Below are 19,864 nucleotides of genomic sequence, written 5' to 3'. Positions count from 1 at the left end.
TGGCCCTCCAGTGGCCAAGTGCAAGGGGAGGTGGAGGTAAAGTAGGGACTTTGGTGTGGAGGGGGGATGGGCACAAGGAGCAAAGATGGAAATCTGACCGGGAAGATAAACACTAGGCTTGGGCCAGACAATCTGAGTTCCTTACTTGGCTGTCTCTAGAGCAGCCGTCCCGGCTCTGACTGCACATCCGATCTGGGTGCGGGGTGGACGGGGGGGTGGCGGCTCTGGCAGGTGGCCACACTTGAAGCCCTTGAGCCCACCTTGCTGGCCAGCTTGCAGTGTGGAAATGGGAATCACAGCAGAAGCTTTGCACCCCCTTTGTCCCCTGACCCCGCAGCCCCTGTGGCCCGGTGAGGCAGAGGACTGCTAGGAGGTTGAAATTCAGAAAGATTTAAGGGGCCTGCCTGAGGTTGCACGACTCCAGGTCGCGGATCCAAGGTCAAGGCCTGGGTCTCTTTCCCATCACCTCTCCCAAATGGACTCTCCCTCAGCAGAGAACAGAGAACCCCCGAGCCACCCCGCCTTCCCCGAGGGCTGAGGGACAGCCTGCAGGACTGTCAAGGGCACACAGTGTTCTCTGTGTTTTCTGAGCGCAGGGGCTACTTCTCCTTTCTTCTTGCACCTCATCTCCCGGCCCAGGGCTCTGTGGGATGAGTGAGGCTCGGTCTGTCCCCACCATGTCCCCTCCAAGCTTTCCAAAGGGACAGACCCAGTGTGGCCCGGGAGCCTCCTTGTTACAGGCACAACCCCCTGTCCCTCCAGGTTACCAGAGTTTGCCTGCTTGTGTCTTGTGGTGTTTTGAGCGGGCCGAAGAGCTGAGCTGAACTCAGCTCAGCATCCTTGATCTTAGCTATTGAGGTCTCCAGGCACCAAGAGCTGCTTCAAGGCTGAGGTATGGACACAGCCCTGGCTGCCGGGCCAGTCAGGATTCGTGAGCATGAACGTGCCCACGGCCACCTGGAGAGACTAAGGCAGGCTCGCAGGTGCTTCCCACAGGCTGGAGGTGCCAAGGCTGGGGCGCTGCCTCTGCATCTTTAGCCAGTGCCCCAGGCACCCTTGTAAGGAGGTGTCAGGCTCCACATTCACCAGCTGGGATCCCTCGGGGATTGAGGCAGAGAAGCTGAAAAATCCTAAAAAATCAGGCATTCTGGCTGGAAGGAGATGGTTTGCATCAGCAGTGAGGCAGCCAGTCATGTGTAAACTCTCCGGTGTGCTCAAGCCTGATCACTATCAGGGTGCCATGATCTGTTCCTAAGCTGCCAGGGAAACCGGGGAACTTGGGCCCTGGGCCACCACACTGGGGAGCCTCTGATCCCAGGTCAAGAAGGGACCTTAGCTATCATGGGGCCCAGCCCCACCCAACGTGGGAATCAGAAGTCACTGGTCTGTGCTGGGTTACCTCTGTGCTGGGAAGCTCACTCAGAACTCCTTACCACTTCCCTGGACCCAGGCCCCTCCTCCTCCCAGCACCCTTTTAGACGGTGGCTGCCACATGTATGAGGAATAGTGCTCTGAACTATCGTTTTTATCATCTTGCCTCTAGCTGGTCCCATTGGCACCAAACAAGTTTGCCAGTCAATAGTGCCAATGATTAGTGAAGAGAGGTCAAGCCGACCTCGGAGAATCAGAGGGGGAGTATTTTCTCTAAATACTCCCCCTCTGATTCTGCGCTAATTGATTATTTTAAGCTTCCACACACACAGGCAGGAGTCTGGGAGGGCTGTGTGTGCAATGGAGAGGAGGTTGGATTCCATTGCCTGGAATAGTGTCAGTTGGAAACAACCTGAATGTCTAACAGCAGAACATGAGCCAGAGTGTGGTTTCTCCATTCCACGGACGACCACGGTGGCTATAATAATGTCACCGACCTGTAACCTGAAAATATGTTTATAGGCATTCCCATTGTGGCGCAGCAGAAACGAATCTGACTAGGATCCATGAAGATGCCAGTTTGATCTCTGGCCTCGCTCAGTGAGTTAAGGCTCTGGCATTGCCATGAGCTGTGGTGTAGGTCGCAGACGTAGCTCAGATCCCACGTTGCTGTGGCTGTGGCATAGGCTGGCGGCTGTAGCTCCAATGGGACCCCTAGCCTGGGAACTTCCATATGTCACAAGTGCGGCCCTAAAAAGAAAAAAAAAGTTTATAATGGTTAATCAAGAAAAGTATGTCATGGCTTACTATCTAGGAGGCCATTTTTGAAACATAGTTGTGTATGCCCATACACACACACACACACACACACACACACACACACACACACACACACGCATGTAAAAAAGTTGGTAAAGCCCTATACCTCATAGAGTAATTGGTTCTAGGTGGTGGAACATGGATGATTTTATTTTTGCTCATCCATATTTTCCCATTTTCTAAGTTGGATTATTGGTGCTAAAGGGCCAGTAATCCATCACAACCTTGGCCCACAGAGGCCTCGCCCTAACTGGTGGAAGAACCCAGAATGGGTCAGGCTCAGGGAAGGGCCCCGACTCTTGAATGTACTGAGGTCAGAGTTGCTTCATCAGGTGGTGCTGATGATGTGTCCACTGTGTGCCCAGCCCAGGGCGGTCCTGAGCCCAAAGGAACTTAGGATCTAGTTTAGGAGGTAAAACATTGATTCATTTGTTCTTTCATTCATCCAACAAATAGCTCTTGAACCCCATGGGCACTGTGCCAGGTACTGCACTTACAGGGTGAACAAACGTAGTCCCCGAGTGTAACGTGTGATAGTCTCTTTTCAAGTGTTATGGGAGTTTGCACGGAGACCAGAGAGAATGACAGAGGAGGCTTTTGAGCTGGAATATAAGGATCAGCAGGACATTGGTGAATGGGGATGAGGGCATGGCCCACAGGAGAGGGCAGAGCAGGGGCTCCTCTTCCTCTCCAGGTGTACCAAGGTCCAGGGACTTGGCTTCTGTGATAGCGAAGAGCCATGTGGCCCTGGGAGGCTTCTGTAGCCTCTCCAAGCCTCAGTCTCCTGATCCACAAATGCAGGTCATTTCACATCCTCCTCTCTTGTCAGGATGCTCTGAGCATAAATGTTCTTCTTTAAGCTCTACGCAGAAACTGCCAGTTGGCTCTTGGGCTTGTTTCTTGCTAGCTCGGCTGCTCCGGTTTGTTAACTCTGCCAGCTTGGACACAGTCTAGTGGCCCCATGGCTCCTTACTGTATGCTACTCAAACGACTTTAGCAGTTAAATCAGGGGCAAGAGGTACACTTAATCCCCACTATCACTGTCCTTCAGCAGAGCAGTTTGGAGAACACCAGAGACCCAGAAGAGGCCAGCTCAGTGGGTGGTACTTGGAGATGACAGGCTGAGAAATCAGGCAGCACTGTTCTCTCTAGGTCTGGAGTCAGGGGCATTTGCTCCAAGGCTGGGCTGTAACTGGTCATTGTGCCGCTCAAAGCAAACCTCAGCAAGGGCATCACGTGAACACCGGCCACTCTGTAGCCCACAGGCCTTCCTGGCTGAGGGATGGAGGAGTCATGGAGTCCAAAGAGGGAGAAATCCTTAGTGACTCCTGGTTCAGCCCTCTCTAGAGAAACTGAGGCAGAACCAGTGGTCTCCAGTGGCAGGTGGGAAGATGGGGTCACTTAGCAGCTCTGAGCCTTAGCCTCCATCTGTGAAGTGGGGCTGTATTGTCAGCTGATGTTATGAAGCTCTCAGTTTCTGGTCCAGCTCTTAGTGAGAGGTCAGTGGAGGGTGACCAGCTCTGGCCTTGGTCTTGGCCCTCTGTGTTGTGGAGTGAAGCACATGGGCTTTGGGACCAGGAACTGGCCTGCCTTCACCACTTATTGGCTCTGTCAAATAATAATTGGATCATTATTGATAACTATTGGATCCTGAGCCCTGTCAAAGAAAAACCAGAGCTGAACAGTACTTAAAGCAGAAAAAAAACAGATTTTATCCAGGACTATTGCAATAGGAGAAAAGAGACCTCAGTGTAGAACAGGGCTCAATTCCAAATACAGCATGGACAAGTGGGAGGTTATAGCCAAGAAGCGCTGGGGGGCAGGGGGCAGTGGATGGAAAATTGAACAGAGGAATCATCAGGGCTGAGAGGGGATTCTGGCTACACCGACCTCACAGGTGTTCTTGCTTGAAGGTAGTGATCAGACATCACGGGGGATGGAGGAGGTATCAGGGATGGAGGATTCTGGCTAAACCAACTTAGAATTCTTGCTAAAATTGGACAAGAGATGAACACAGAAGCACAAAAGTTGAAAAGTTCAGGGGAGTCAGAAGAGAGTTAGAGAATCTTTCTCAACACAGAGAATCTGAGTCTCAGTTTCCTTATCTGCAAAATGGGTCCCTGTGAAGACCCATCTAACACAGGGCCTCAAATATCAGTTCCCAGAAGCAGCCTCTTTTGTTGGGCCCATTTTAAGAACGTGTTAATCTCTCTGGGCCGTGATTTCCTCCTGTGTCACATGGAGGTTATAATATGCTGTGAAGTCACCTGACTTCTTAAGAGCCCAAAGCAAGAGGATTTTCTTTCTTTTTTTTTTTAAATTAATTAATTTATTTTTCTAGGGCTCCATCTGCGGCATATGGAGGTTCCCAGGCTAGGGGTCAAATCAGAGCTACAGCTGCTGGCCTATGCCACAGCCACAGCAATGCCAGATCTTAGCTGCATCATCGACCTATGCCACAGCTCACGGCAATGCCGGAGCCTTAACACATTGAGCGGAGCCAGGGGTCGAACCTCATGGGTACTGGTCAGGTTCATTTCTACTGAGCCACAATGGGAACTCACGAGTTTCTTATCTGGGCCATCAGGGACACAGGGCATACTGTCTGTGCTGTCTGCCCAGCTGCTGGCTGTGCTGTTGACTGTAGCCATTACAAAGTTAATGTGGGAGTTCCCGTCGTGGCGCAGTGGTTAACGAATCCGACTAGGAACCATGAGATTGCGGGTTCGATCCCTGCCCTTGCTCAGTGGGTTAACGATCTGGCATTGCCGTGAGCTGTGGTGTAGGTTGCAGACGCGGCTTGGATCCCACGTTGCTGTGGCTCTGGTGTAGGCTGGCAGCTACAGCTCCAATTCGACCCCTAGCCTGGGAACCTCCATATGCCTTGGGAACGGCCCAAGAAATGGCAAAAAGACAAAAAAAAACAAAAACAAAAACAAAGTTAATGTGCTAAGTCATTAGCCCATTTCTTCCCAGCCCTTATTAGTAGAGGAAATGGGGGCCCTGTTTGCATAAAGAGAGTCAAGAGATGGCCACAGGCAGCCCCTTCCTTCAGCCCCCACTCCAGCAGCCGCCCCACCCAGTAAGGCACAGAGAGGAGTAGCTGTGTAATGTGACATTAGCATCCTCTTGAGCTCCAGAGGATACAGATGATGGTTGGGAACTGGTATGAGTTGGTCTTGCTTTTCTTCCCCTTGCAGGAGTAGTGTAACCTTGCATTCTGGAAATGCCTTATCTCTGCTTCTTTCCCTTCCTGAGCCTCCACATTTGCCTTGGACTCTGGGTCCCTCCCTACCGCCTCCTTTACTGCTCCTGTCCTCTCATCTATCAGGTAGGCTCCTGCCTGCCAGAGGGAGCCCTGCTTGCTGCCCTATAGCCAGTCTAGTTACTTGGGACCCAAGCCACCACCCACCCTAGTAACTCTCTGCCAGCTGCCCAGAACATCTTTTGGTATCTCTTCTGTATATGTGCCAGGTGTGGTGTGTGGCCCTGGGGATTCAAGGACAAAGGCAAGACTCTGCCTTCAGGAGGTTAATAGTCTCCCCTGCCTCCAGGACTAGACCTCTGATCTAACAGAGCCAGCCCCCAGGGAGTTCAGAGCCAGGTCACCCCAAGGTGATGAGCATGTACTCCTGGGGTGGGGGTTGCTACCTGTTCACAGGGCCGGGGGACCTCATTTGACAGCTGAAAAGGCCAAGGTTCAGAGATCCAGCCTAATTCAACACAAACACTGGAAAAGTCAGTCTCATCTTTTTGATTCTAAAGACTCTGTTCAGCATCTTAACCCCCCTCCCCCTCTCTGACAATGTCACATGAAGTAATCGGGGGCATTTGTCAGAAAAAGGTGCTGGGCTACAAGTTTCAGAAGTGTTCTCATGCACTTCTCATGAAGTGTTCTGGGTCTGTGACCCAGAGGGGAACAACAAGGCATGGAAGATTCTGGAACCAATCTGAGAACCTCTCCAGGAAGCCCTTTCTGTCACGGCAGGTCAGCAAGGAAATGCCTGCTGCGGGGATCTTAGAGATTCTGTGACTCCTGCCCTGGGCCCCTGGCTTCTCTTGGAGGTGGAGTCTCTGGGCTGTGGAAGGGGCTGTTCCTGGCTGGGTGGCCCAGAGGGCTATGAGCATCCCCATCAGGGGAAGCCAGACACCCCTGCTGGTCCCAGGAGTTCTTCAGGGAGACTGTTTTCCATCTCCCAATACTAAAGGCATCCTTAGAGGGGTCTCGCAGATGATGGGGTCGAGGGTAAGGGTGTACTAGGCTGGAGAGCAGGGACTCAAGCCAAACTGCCTGGCTTCTTACCCTGGCTCTAGTACTTCCTGGCTTTGTGACCTTGAGTGGGTTGCCTCACCTCTCTGCACTTTGTTTTCCTCATCTATAAAATGGGCATGATTACACTTCTCAATTCATAGGACTATTGTGAGGATTTAAAAACTCAAGGTAAAGAGCTTCACACATTAGTTAAACAAAAACCTACCATCAGAGTTCCCGTTGTGGCTCTGAGGGTTAAGAGCCCGATATAGTGTCCAGGCGGTTGCAGGTTCAATCCCTGGCCTCACTCAGTGGGTTAAGGATCCGGTGTTGCCAGGAGCTGTGGTGTAGGTGGCAGACATGGCTCGGATCTGGCGTTGCTGTGGCTATGTGTTAGGCCAGGAGTGGCAGCTCTGATTCGATCCCTAGCCTGGGAATGTTCATATGCTACGGGTGCGACTGTAAAAAGAAAAAAGGAAAAGAAGAAAAAAAGAAAAGAAGGAAAAGAAAAAAACTACCAACAGCAACAAAATTTGATCTAAGACACAGATCCCAAAGGCCCAAATCCCTGCAACCTCCCTCCTTGCTGGGGTCATCTTGGGCTGACAGCCTCTGGGAGGAGCAGCCCTGGGAGGAGTAGCCCCTGGAAGGAACAGTATCTGGGAGGAGCAGCTCCTGGGAATTCCCATGGGTGCTGAGTCACTTGAATCGGGTCTCAGGCCTTTGGGTTGTTTTCTCCCTCACATGCTCACCCCACCCAGCTGGACATGGACATTGTGGCGCTTGCTGTGAACCACAGGCAGCAAAACCAGGGCCCAGCTCTGCTGCTTCATAGCCAAGCCCCAGTCTCTTCTGAGCCTAGGTAAAGAGGGCAGAGGAGAACCCATAGGGTCTCCCCCCATGGCTATGGGAGCATCACAGATCAAAGTGCTTTATAAACTTGAGTGACAAACACATGTGCAGAACTATCCTGAGTTGATGGCCTTTCCTCCCTTCTTCCCAGAAAAGCTAGGAGGTGGCTGTAGCCCATTTGTCAAGCCCAGAGGGGAGGAGAGTATCTGTCTCCAGGGGATGCAGCAGTGGGGGTGCTTTCCAAAGGGAGCAGAGCAGACCCAGTGTGGGCTCTCCTTGCCCTCTCTCGGCACTGCCTGGCGTTCCCCCCTGTTCTCCCCCGCCCCACAGAGCTCCAAGGCTTGGGAAGGAAGCGGAGCTGCAAGACCCTCGCTGAAGATCAGGGGCTTGATGTCCATCAACCTGGGTAGGGGCAGGCAGGTCCAGTTGGCCTCTTTTGAAAGCCCTGGGATGTGACTAGAGCTCCTGGTAGGCTCAACAGGAATTCTAGAGAGTGATTAGATGAAGTCAGTCAACCTTGCTCCCGGGCATACATCCAAAGACATTCTCACACTGGCCCTTAAGGACAGATGGAGGCCTCCTGGTGTCCACTTCCGGCAGAGTAGAGAGGTAAGGTGTGGTGGGGGCCTGGCATGTTTTTCTAGGCAACAGTCCAAAGCAGATGGATTAGATAGACATCGAGCCTCATGGGGAGATGGTAGAACATAGTTTAGTCCCAAGCACCATTGGTCTTGGGCCCCGATGCCCTTCCCGACTAAAGGAACCAGGGCTTCCTGATGGCTGATTGCAGAGCTGAGCCTTACAAGAAAGTAAGGAATGTATCTAAGAAGTGTGGGCATGTCCAAAGACTTCAAGCAGATCCAGGGGGTTCCCAATGGCCAAGTCAGGGACAATTTGAGCACCAAAATAATGAAATACAAGGATGAATTATAGACCACTAGATATACTGGAGTCTATATTGATAACAAAAAAATCATACTCAAAATGTCCTGGGTGGGGGGGTGGAAATGTCCCAAGGGGTTCACTGTGGCTCAGTGGGTTAAGAACCCAACATAAGAGTTCCTGTCATGGCGCAGCAGAAATGAATCCAACTAGGAACCATGAGGTTTTGGGTTCGATCCCTGGCCTCGATCAGGGGGTTAAGGATCCGGCATTGTCATGAGCTGTGGTGTAGGTCCCAGACGCAGCTCAGATCTGGCGTTGCTGTGGCTGTGGCGTAGACTGGCAGCTACAGCTCCAATTAGGCCCCTAGCCTGGGAACCTCCATATGCCTCGAGTGCAGCCCTAAAAAGACAAAAAGACAAAAAAAAAAAAAAGAACCCAACATAGTGTCCATAAGTATGTGGTTTGATCTTTGGCCTCACTCAGTGGGTTAAGGATCGGCATTGCCACAAGCTGTGGTGTGGTGACATTAAATAATTTAGAGGGAAAATAAAAGGCATGCTCATCAAATCTGTGGATAAGAGCCGTAACACCCACATGACAACAGATTCAAGATTTACGGGTATCTCACCATTCTAGAATGCTTGATGGAAGCCAAGAAAATGAAATTAAGTGAAATGCAGAGTCCTGAATCTAGGTCCAAAGAATCAATTGCAGAGTTCCCACTGTGGCTCAGCAGGTTAAGAACCTAACCTAGTATCCATGAGGATGTAGTTTTGATCTCTGGCCTCGCTCAGTGGGTTAAGGATTCGGTGTTGCCTTGGGCTGCTGTGTAGGTCACAGATGCAGCTCAGATCGATCCCACGTTGCTGTGACTATGGCACAGGCGGCAGCTGTAGCTCCAATTCAACTCCTGGCCTGGGAACTATGCTGCAAGTGTACCCTAAAAAGAAAAAATCCATTTCCTACATTTCAAATAGGGGCGATACGGCTTGCAATCTGGAAGAAAGTTTCTGGGGCGATCAAAATATTGGTGGTGAGATGGGCCTAGAACCCCATTTGCTGAAGAGGCTCCGAAATGTTCAGGGTGGGAAAAAGGTGAGGTGAAAGAAATGACCTTGGGGACAGGGGCCCATTGTTCTCTGGGCTCCAGGGAGCAGAACTGGGAGAGGTGGGGACAAGTTACAGTAAGACAACAACAGGAAGAGCTGTCACTGAGTTCTGAGCATTGGCCCAGAAGCTGTGTCACCAGGTCTCAAAAAAAAAAAAAAAAAAAAAAGAACCCAACCATGTTGGCACCCTGATCTCAGACTTCCAGTCTCCAGAACCTTGAGGAATAAATGTTCTTTAAGCCGGCAGCTGTAGCTCTGATTAGACCCCTAGCCTGAGAACCTCCATATGCTGTAGGTGCAGCCCTAAAAAGACAAAAACAAAAACAAAAAAACCCAAAAAACAAAAAACCCCAGGTACTCAGAATAGCGGCTGGACACACAGAAGGCAACTGATAAACAGAAGCCAATGCTACAACATACAGGTCCAGGGCTGGGCTGCCCTGGATGCAGACCCTGTCCAGGCAGAGGCTCCAGCTGCACTCACTCCTCCCCAATCCATGAGGGGTCTCATAAGAGCTGTAGCCGCTGGCCTACGCCACAGCCACAGCAACGAACCCACAACTTCATGGTTCCTGTTTGGATTAATTTCTGCTGCGCCACGACGGGAACTCCCTATTCTGAGTACTTTGTATTAATTCCTCTGATCCATACAACTGCACTGAAGAAACCGAGTCACAGAAAGTTTAATTTGCCCAAGGGCACAAAGCTAGAGAATGGCAGAGCTGGGATTTGAACCCATTTCTCTTCATATAAATAGAACCATACACTGTGACCTGTTGTGTCCAACTTGTTTCATTCGTCGTAATGTTTTCTAGGTTGATGACTGTTGTAGTTTGTGTCAGTGCCTCTTTCCTTTTCATGGCTGAATAATATTCCATGGTCTGGCCAGACCACTTTTTGTTTACCCATTCATCCTTGATGGACATCAGCTATTGTGAATAGTGCTGCCATGAAAACTTGTGCACAAGTATTTGAGTTCCTGTTTGTGATTTTTGAGTTCCACTCAGGACTGGCATTGCTGAGATAAGCAGTAATCTTGTGTTTATTTTTTAGGATTCTTTCTTGTATGTGGGGCCAGGTAAGGGGCCCTGAGCGCGTGTGCAGCAGGTGATTCATCATAGTCCTTCTCTGTTGTGCCTCAGCCCCTAACTGTCCCTCTCTCCCCCCGACAGACGTGCCCGTGGAGAAGCTGGCCGCCATGCCCGCCTTGCGCAGCATCAACCTGCGCTTCAACCCGCTGAACGCCGAGGTGCGCGTCATCGCCCCGCCGCTCATCAAGTTCGACATGCTTATGTCCCCGGAGGGCGCGCGGGCCCCCCCACCCTAGGCCTCCCTCCTCATGCCCGCCCAGCAAGGGACAGAGGCCACCTGGCCTGGCACCCTGAGGGCAGGGAGGCCTGGCCTGTGGGAGGCCAAGCCTGGGGGGCTGGGGGCAGGTGGGCTGAACAGAGTGGCGGGAGGGGTGCGGCGTCCAGGATAGATAGCATAGAGCAGTAGTGGGCCCTGGAATGCTCGGAGGCAGGCGGCGAAGAATGGGCTGGAGCCCAGACTCAGGGTGAATCTGGGCAAATCCTCACCATCTCTGAGCCTTGTAATTAATTTGAAGAAAGGGGCAGTGGTGGGTTTTGTTGTTGTTGTTGTTGTTGTTGTTTGCCTCCTTTGGGCTTCGTGGAGGCTTTGGGGGGAACTCATGCCTCCAACTTACCTTCAAATCACCGATATCTCCTGAGCCCATGGATGAGCATCGCTGAGCATCTTCTGGGCCCTTGTGGGTTGGAGGCCTTGTTTCTAGTGCAGAGAGCCAGTCGCTGTCCTGAGAAGGACAGAAGACAACCTCCATCTATTTATTGCTTCCTATGATCCGACCCGGATGAGCCCTCCCCAGTGCTCCATCCTCAGCCCTGTGGGCCTCTGGATTGGCAGGAACCTGAACCAGGAGTCGTGGGAAAGCTGAGGAGAGTGTGTGGCCCAGCGCTGCAATGGGGCTGCAAACATTTGTATAGGAGCCCAAGGACCATCAGGCCAGCAAGTGGGGAGCAAACCAAGTTGGCTCTGTCTTTCCTCATGATGAAGAAATTAGTAGGAAGAAGAAAAAAAAAACAAAAAGGAGTTCCTGCTGTGGCACAGTGGGTTGAGGATCAGGCATTGCTGTGGCTGCAGCTCAGATTTGACCCCTGGCCTGGGAACTTTCATATGCCTCAGGTGTGGCCAAAAAAGAAAGAATGAAGGGAATTGGAGGGGTAGGAAGTCCTGAAGGCTCCGTCCCTCCCCAGGAGGGACCAGGTGTCCTGGCATCAGCTTCTGCTGCAGGAGCAGCCCAGAGAGAAAGAAAGCCATTTGCCCCTGTGGCACCATCGACACAGTTTCCCTCCAGCAGCAGTCTGCCTGCCTTGTTATTGGTCTCTGTGGGGGCAGAAGGCACTTTGGACCATTGGATTTGTGGCCAGCCAGCTCCCAGGCCACCACCCAAAGCCCTGATGACCTAGTCATCTCAGGGCCCTTGACCTGGAGTCTAGGGTGCGGCCAGGCAATTGTATGACCAACCATCTGTTCACCTGGACTGAGGGGTTTGCTAGGACGTGGGGCTTTCAGTGCTAACAACGGGACAGTACCCGGCAAACAAGGACAACTGGTCCCTCTACCAGGAGGTGGCCTGGGGCTCTTGCTTCCTGACAGCATCTGTGGTTTGGAAAACTCCCAACTCCTTGATCCCTGGTATCTACCTCCCACCTTCTCATCTGTGGAGCAAACAGACTCAGCCCAAGCCCACCTGGCCTGGTCTGTGGGAGACACCCACGGCCCCAGGACTGGAAGCAAGCAGGCTACGCAAGCCCTACATCCACAGACCAGTGGCCACTCTTCTACTCCTAAGGTTAGACTGTTCCGAGCTCAGACCACCACTCAGAGCACTGACCCTTTCTCAGAACGCTTCCAGCCCCATTCCCCGGCCCCAGCTGGGGCCTGCTCCTGCCCAGGCCTTCTGTCTCTTAGCAAGAAGCTGACAGGTTGGGCCACTGTCGGCTCATTGCTGAGTACTCGGTGTTCACTCTGCTCATCTCCCAAGGCCTGGCTGGTGAAGCTCTGGGAACAAAGGTTTTCAGGGTGGGAGGTTGAAACGGGATTTTCTAGGGCTTCTGAGATGAGCCATGGATGCTGGGGACAAGTGGGCCTGCAGGCCAGTGCAGGCTGGCCTGGCCCCACCCAGCCTGGGTCCTGAAGTGGGTTTTCTCTTTGTCAAAAAGTGGGGGTTGGGGCACTTTTCTGATCTGCACAAAGTCATTGTATGGCCAGAGCCCTGCGACTCAAGTGTGATCCATGGGAGCTCATTAGAAATGCAGAATCCCAGGCCCACCCCAGATCTGCAGAATCAGAGCCTGCATTTCAAAAGATTCCAGGTGATTCCTACAAGCACTTTACTGTGTGAGAAGCAGGGGCCTAGGGTGACCCTGGGGGGTGCCCTTGGAGTGGAGGGTGAAGGGTCTCAGCTCCTCCCTGCACCGTCAGGGGTCCGAGTCTGTGCTCATCTCCCCCTCCTAAAACCAGTCCCCAGAGACCCTGGACCTCTTAGATCTTTTCAGAGTCTGCGTGGCACTCCCGGTGAAGGGACAGCCACCAGGAGGTGAGGGCTGGATTTGCCTTCTGGAACCCTGCCTTTCTGGGTAACCTCTGCATGCCAAGCAGCTGCTTCCCCGGGTCCTCACCACAGGCCCTCTGAAGGGGTCGCTTCTGGAAGCTGCTTCCTGCTCTGCTTGGAGAGTTTGCCTTTGCCTGCTGGGAAAGCTTGGGCAGTCAGAAAAACTCCCAATCAAAGCCCACTGTGTAAGTGAGCCCTTAGCTTCAGTCTGCAATAAAGAACGCGTTGGTTTCATCTGCATCCTTGGAGTTTGATTCATGCCCACATCTTGTGCGGCCCCAGTGTCGATCCCATCCCCCAGTGGAGAGCAGGGGCCGCCCCTCTTGTTGAAAGAGTGAGATAAAGCAGCTAGGCTGGGGTGTTACTTGGAGTAGTCAAAGTGGACACAGGCACAGCCATGCAGAACTGATGCCTGCTAAAGCTGTGTTGCCACAGAGCACTAAACATCAGCCTGGGGGAGACCTGGAATCTGTGAGGAAGGATGAAGGGGCCTGCGGTCCCCCATTTCTCCCTGACTGATACAGGAAATTACACCCTTAGCAATTCATTTCTCATTGACCAAGATTCTCTTGGAGGTGGTCTCTGGACCAATAGCAGCAGCCAGGGAGCTGGTTAGATATGCAAATCTCACCCTCCACCCCCATCTGCAGAATCAGACGCTTCTGAGGGTGGGGGCCCAGCGCCTTTTAACAAGCCCTCCAGGTGTTTGGATGCAGGTTAGATATGGCTCCTGGGTTGAAGGTTTAAGTCAGTTTTGGTTTTCTAAAGCTGGGAGTCAGAGTTCCCGTTGTGGCTGAGATGTAACCAACCCAACTAGTATCCATAAGGATGTGGCTTCGATCCCTGGCCTCCCTTAGTGGGTTGTGGATCTGGCACTGCCTTGAGCTGTGGTGTAGGTCGCAGACGTATCTCAGATCCTGCCGTGGCTGTGGCTGTGGCTGTGGTGTAGGCTGGCAGCTGCAGCTCCAATTTTCAACCCCTTGCTGAGAACTTCCATATGCCACGGGTGCTAAAAAAGACAAGAGAAAAAACAAGACTGGGAGGTCAACAAGAGTTTGCCTTGAATTTTAGGCCAGACTCTCCATCATTTTTATTTAACAATCCTGTATAGAGCTTAGTGCATACCAGGCAGAGTCTAAGCACATTAGAGATATTAACTCAATCCATCTAACAACCACGGCTAGCTCTGTGAATTGGACAAACCTCTTTGCCCTTTCTGGACCCCCTTTGCTGTCTATAAGGGACATCCCTAAGGGCCTTTCCAGAACTCGCATAGTCATTATCTCTCTGATTCTGGGGGCTCTGCTATAACTGCCTCCTGGGGGCTAGCCTGAAAAGTCAGGCTGCTGCCCACCCCCTACCCAAACGTCAAACGGAGGACTCCCACCTGACTCCGTCTCTTTTTGCTGAATGCTGGCTCACCAAAGACATCCCAGATCAACCTGTTTGTCAGATAAAGCTGAGCCAACTCTTCTCAAGGTAAGGGACATCTCTCCAACTCCTTCTACCTGCACTGGGGGCAGGGGCAAAGTCAGCAGTGAGGTTTCAGAGTCTGGCTTCAGGTGGGGCCTTCAGTGTGGGGGAGAAAACCTTGATTAGGATGCGTAAGGAGTTTAGGATCAGGAGACAAAACAAGGAGACGTTGTTTTGGAATTCCCATCATGACTCAGTGGAAACAAATCCAACATCCATGAAGACGCAGGTTCGATCCCTGGCCTCGTTCAGTGGGTTAAGGATCCGGCGTTGCCGTGAGCTATGGTGTAAGTCACAGATGCAGCTCAGATCCTGCGTGGCTGTGGCTGTGGTGTAGGGCAGCAGCTACCCCTAGCCTGGGAACCTCCATATGCTGCAGGTGCAGCCCTAAAAAGACAAAAAAAAAAAAAAAAAAAAAAAGACACTTTGAGGCAAGGGGTTCAGAGAGTCTTAGGTGTTAGCTCTCTTTTGATGCAATTTACTGAAGAGTTGGGCAATTTGATGTTCCTTTAAATGGTTCTTTTAGGAGTCTCCTAGAATGAATGATAATTTACGGTGTTTACTTGCTGGACAAGAGATTCCTGGAATAGAACTGTTATGTTGAAGATGGTGGAATACAAAGCATATTAATGGTAACAGTAAACTGTGGGGCTAGAGGGTTGTTTGGTTTGTTTGAGAATATAGCTGACATATATTAGCTTCAGGTGTAAATATAATGATTTGATGTGGGTTTATACTGCAAAATGACCATCTCAATAAATCTAGTTAACATCCATCACCACACATAGAGGGTTTTGGTTCTGTCTCCCCAAAATACAATGCTGGACCCTAGGGCCTTACTTTGGAGCTGCCCTTTCTTTATGTGAAATGTGCCTGGTGTGGGGAGCAGTTCCTGGAAGGGGGAGCATTGGCAGCTGCCCCAGGATGCCTGGCCAGAGCCCTGGGAGAGATGCCATAGGCCAGGAAAGACCACCTAGCACTCCAGGGACACGGCAGTTACTCCTAAACTGCTCCCATTTTATAGACGGGAACACTGAGATCTGGAGGGTGTTCCAGGGGGGCAAGTGATATGCAGGGCCCAGAAGAATGTCCAGGCTTCCTGGCTCCAGCCCTGGGTTCTTTCTGGGGCCCTTTCTGCGTCCTGAGCTGGTCTTCTTAGCTCTCCCGGTCTTTCTTCTTTGGCTGATTGGCCCTGGCGGAGCTGTGGGAATGTGTCAGCCATTAGAAGTCTGACTTGTCATTTATAAATGCAGATAACTCTTCCTTCGGCAGAGCTCACTAAGGAGCATTTTAAAGCAGTCTGAAGGAAGTGCTCCTCTGAGCTGGCTAATGGGTGGGGGGGCACCTTCTGGCTCCCAGGAAGGGACCCCACTCTGGCCCAGACCTCAGCCTCTCTGTAGCTGCCCTGCCCTCACTCTTCACAAGGACAGTCCCTCCGCTGCCATAAAACAGATGCTGAAAATGCTGGTAGGGTGCCAGCAGCCTACATCCCAGGAGCCATGGGGAAGCTGCTTCTCAGATACCAGGCTGAGACCCCCTTTCCCTTCCCTGTGGAATCTGAGCCTTTTCAAATAGGTGGCAACGCCAGTGGACTTCCTCTCCCCAAAGGTCTGAATGCACTTCCAGCCAAGAAGAGAGAGACCGACCCGGTCTCCCACTGGAGATGCTTGACTTTCCCACCACCTGGGAGGTATTCCACAGGGCGCTCCGTGGCTTCATGCCAACCCTCCTCCTGGACACCTACCAACTCCCTCACACATCCTAGAACACATCTCAACTCTGATCAGAGGAGAGAGAGTGCCTGAGAGAAGTCAAGGCCTCATGCTTTCCATCCACACAGCAGGATGTAGAACGGGGCATGCTGCAGTCAGTGAGGTCCCTGCTCTTTGGGTGGCAGGGGGCAGGAGGGAGTGGTTATAGGCTAGTTAGGGAAACAGGTGTGAGAAGAGAAATGGTACCTTAGTGTCAAGACAGCAGTTCTCAAACTTTGCTGCACATGAGAATCATCTGGGGATCTTTAAAAACTACCAAGCTGGTGATTTAATCGGTATCAGGCATGGCCTAAGTATGGCGGGTGGGGCTTAAAATCTCCCTGGGTGGTACTAACAGGGAAATATGGGTCTAAAGACTGGCCTAGAGATGTGGGAGCAGAGAGGATGGGACAAGAGACAGGCTGATGGGCAGATGAGGTGGGATGAGAATTGGGATAGCGGGAGTTCCCGTCATGGCACAGTGGTTAACAAATCCGACTAGGAACCATGAGGTTGCAGGTTCGGTCCCTGCCCTTGCTCAGTGGGTTAACGATCTGGCTTTGCCGTGAGCTGTGGTATAGGTTGCAGACGTGGCTCGGATCCCGCGTCACTGTGGCTGTGGCGTAGGCCGGCGGCTACAGCTCCGATTAGACCCCTAGCCTGGGAACCTCCATATGCCGGGGGAGCGGCCCAAGAAACAGCAAAAAAAAAAAAAAAAAAAAAAAAAAAAAAAAAAAAGAATTGGGACAGCAAGAGATAGCCAGGCAGTGGGGAGAGCACAGAAAAGGGCATGGAGCACTTAAAAAGGAATCTCAGATGCTAGGTGAGAAAAGAGGGGATGCTTAAAGGAGACACAGCAGGATTCGAGGCTATAGGTCATAAGGGACTTGTATGGCACATGGAGGAGTTTAGGTTTTATCTAGGTGGTACCTGGAAGCCTCAGGGGAGTGTAAGCAGAGGGTCACAGTTAGGGAGTTCCCGTTGTGGCGCAGTGGAAATGAATCCGACTAGCAAACATGAGCTTTTGGGTTCAATCCCTGGCCTCTCTCAGTGGGTTAAGGATCTGGTGTTGCTGTGAGCTGTGGTGTAGGTCACAGATGCGGCTTGGATCCTGAATTGCTGTGGCTGTGGCATAGGCCAGTGGCTATAGCTCTGATTCAACCCCTAGCCCGGGAATCTCCATATGCCGCGGGTGTGATCCTAAAAAAAAGCAAAAAAAATAAAGAGGGTTGAAATTAGATTTATTATTTGAAAAGATCATTAGGGATAGTATGGGAGGTGGACCATAGGCATGGGGAGAATTCAGATCATTCATTCATTCAATCTCCTCATAGTTGCTGGTGAGCTCTGTGAGGCCAGGACCCTGGTGGAAGGGGAAAAGCCAAGGAAGGCTAGCAGTGGGTCTCCACTGGAAAGTTTTGAAAAAGTACTGATGCCTAGGCCCTAGTTGCCAGAAACTCTAATTCAGTTGGTCTGCACTAGGGTCCCAGCACTGGTGATTTTTTTTTTTTTTAAGTTCCTTGTCTGATTCTCACGTGGAGCCAAGGTTGAGAACCACAGGCCTGTAGAGATTTAAGAAGTTGCAGAAGGGCTCTGAGCTGAATTCAGCTCATAGATGTATTTTGTTTAGCCTGCACAATGTTTAATTTTGAGTGAGTTGCCCACTCACCTTTTCATCAAAAAGATCTGGGTTTTTGGCTTCTGAAAAATCAGAAAAGCTGACCGCCCCAAGCCTGCATTCTGACGGCAGTGATCTCCTGGAGCTGGTGGCAGAAGCCAGGCAGAAGTACCCAAGTGGCCATACCTTGCCACGCTCATCTGTGCATTGGCTTCACCTGCCTGGCCCTTGTAGGCTCCTCACCTGCCACTTGGTTTATGCTCAGACTGTGCAGATGGGGGTTTTTTCCTAGGAGGACAACACAGCAGGAGGAGCAGCCAGCAGGGGACGGAAGACAGCTGATTTGGGAAGAGGGGAAACTTCCAGGTTTGTGTCCACTGGCAGCTCAAAATGCAAATACGAGACCAGGTTAGTGATCACCAAATGACTTGCTTCTAATCCCACCTCCCTTTTCACATTGATGCCCAGAGAGGTTGATGCCCAACTCATTCAAGGTTACGCAGGAAGCAGAAGTTGCCCTAGAGGAGTTCCCGTCGTGGCGCAGTGGTTAACGAATCCGACTAGGAACCATGAGGTTGCGGGTTCAGTCCCTGCCCTTGCTCAGTGGGTTAACAATCCGGCGTTGCCATGAGCTGTGGTGTAGGTTGCAGACGCAGCTTGGATCCCTCGTTGCTGTGGCTCTGGCGTAGGCCAGTGGCTGCGGCTCCGATTGGACCCCTAGCCTGGGAACCTCCATATGCCGCGGGAGCGGCCCAAGAAATAGCAAAAGACAAAAAAAAAAAAAAAAAAAAAAGAAGTTGCCCTAGAACTGGAGGCTCCTGACTCCCAGACACAGCATCACAGCCTAAGACGTGGCACCCTGCCAGCCTGGACCTCAGCCAGGTTTCTCGGCTATGCCTCAGTTCCTCCAAATTCACCACAGCCCATTAAAGCATCCCTCCCTTGGGTGGCGGGGACTGTATTGCTTTCTCTAAGGGGAAAGGCCGTCCTTCAGTCATGCTGTTGTCCCTTTGACCTCCCTCAGTGCCCACCCCCACCCTCAAAGCTTGATTTAAGATCACTCTCTACCGCCGCTCCCCTCCCTTCAGACCATTCTCCAAGCAGGTGTCCACAGGGATTCCAGTCGGCACAGGAGGCTCTTCTCCCTTCAAGGACCTTCTCCATCCCACTGCCCTCTGCCCCAACTGGCACCCAGTTTTCAGGTGGAAATCGGTTTCAAGGAAAGTGGGGCTTCCTGTGAAAAGATTCCTAGGATGGCACAGGAGCCCTGCCACAGCAGCTGAGGGTGGAGGGGGATGGGGAGCAGCTTCCCAAGGATGAGGGAGGGGCAGGGCCCAGGGCTTGGCCAGAATGGACAGAGAGGGAAGCCCTGCAGGGCAAGGAAGTGCTGGGGCTCCTCCAAATGAACAGGGTTTGCTTCTGTGCCCTGGATGACTTCACCCCCAGTTTCTCAGATGCTTCCAGAGGACTGAGCATCTTGGGGGTGGGCTGGGATGCAGGTGGGGAGCAGAGCCAATGCTCTCGGAGTCTGGAGGAACGTTCTCCTTCTATCGCCCACTGCCCAGCTGTATAATATTAGGTAAGGTATAGTGGCTTCACCTGTAAAATAGGAACAAAGGTGCTTTGCTTGATGGAGGGTCCAGGGCTGGGAAAGACCCTAGACGGAAGGTCAGATGAACCTGACCTGAACGTGATCCGAAACAGAGCAGTGGCAGCCAGGTTTCCTGGGAGCCCCTTTGGAGTACGTAGGGAGGTGAGAGGAGACACTTTTTACATCTGCATGGAAGACCTTTACCCAATCTCCCCGTTTAGCTTCCACCCATAACTTTGGGAATAAGAAAGGACACTGTGTTGGTGGCGCTTGACTTTTCATCCTCACAACAGTCTTGAGAAGATGAGAAGTTCCATTTTACAGATGGTGAAAGTGAGGTTAAAAGGCTTAAGCGACTCACCTGAAGCTACCAGATAATAAATGGTGGAGACAGAAATCACACCCAATTCCTTCTCTCCACGGCATTACCCCGCCTGACCCTCAGAGTCTGGACCGCTGAGTTTGTTTTGCATAGGGCCACACATACTTGGGCATGGCACAGAGTTCCA

At 51.8% G+C, this 19,864-nt stretch overlaps 1 protein-coding gene and 1 long non-coding RNA gene across 3 annotated transcripts in view; one reads left to right on the top strand and one right to left on the bottom strand.

The window, feature by feature from the left end:
- LRRC20 (leucine rich repeat containing 20) overlaps positions 1-13,162 on the top strand; it is an 82,460-nt gene extending 69,298 nt beyond the window's left edge. For both annotated transcript variants that reach the window (XM_001925274.5, XM_005657404.3), the window contains exon 5: positions 10,461-13,162. In XM_001925274.5, the coding sequence (XP_001925309.2) occupies positions 10,461-10,615 (155 nt within the window). In that variant the 3' untranslated portion in view covers positions 10,616-13,162. The remainder of the gene's footprint in view (positions 1-10,460) is intronic.
- LOC110256738 lies at positions 15,515-16,631 on the bottom strand. The gene is made up of 2 exons (XR_002338654.1): positions 16,140-16,631; positions 15,515-15,596 (listed from the first exon to the last, which is right to left on the bottom strand). It is a non-coding gene; the product is annotated as an uncharacterized LOC110256738 (long non-coding RNA).

This window comes from Sus scrofa, chromosome 14 (assembly GCF_000003025.6).
Source record: "Sus scrofa isolate TJ Tabasco breed Duroc chromosome 14, Sscrofa11.1, whole genome shotgun sequence".
NCBI classification, from domain to species: Eukaryota; Metazoa; Chordata; class Mammalia; order Artiodactyla; family Suidae; genus Sus; species Sus scrofa.
The sequence above is the reverse complement of the archived record's forward strand: the minus strand, read 5'-3'. Positions and strand labels throughout refer to the sequence as shown.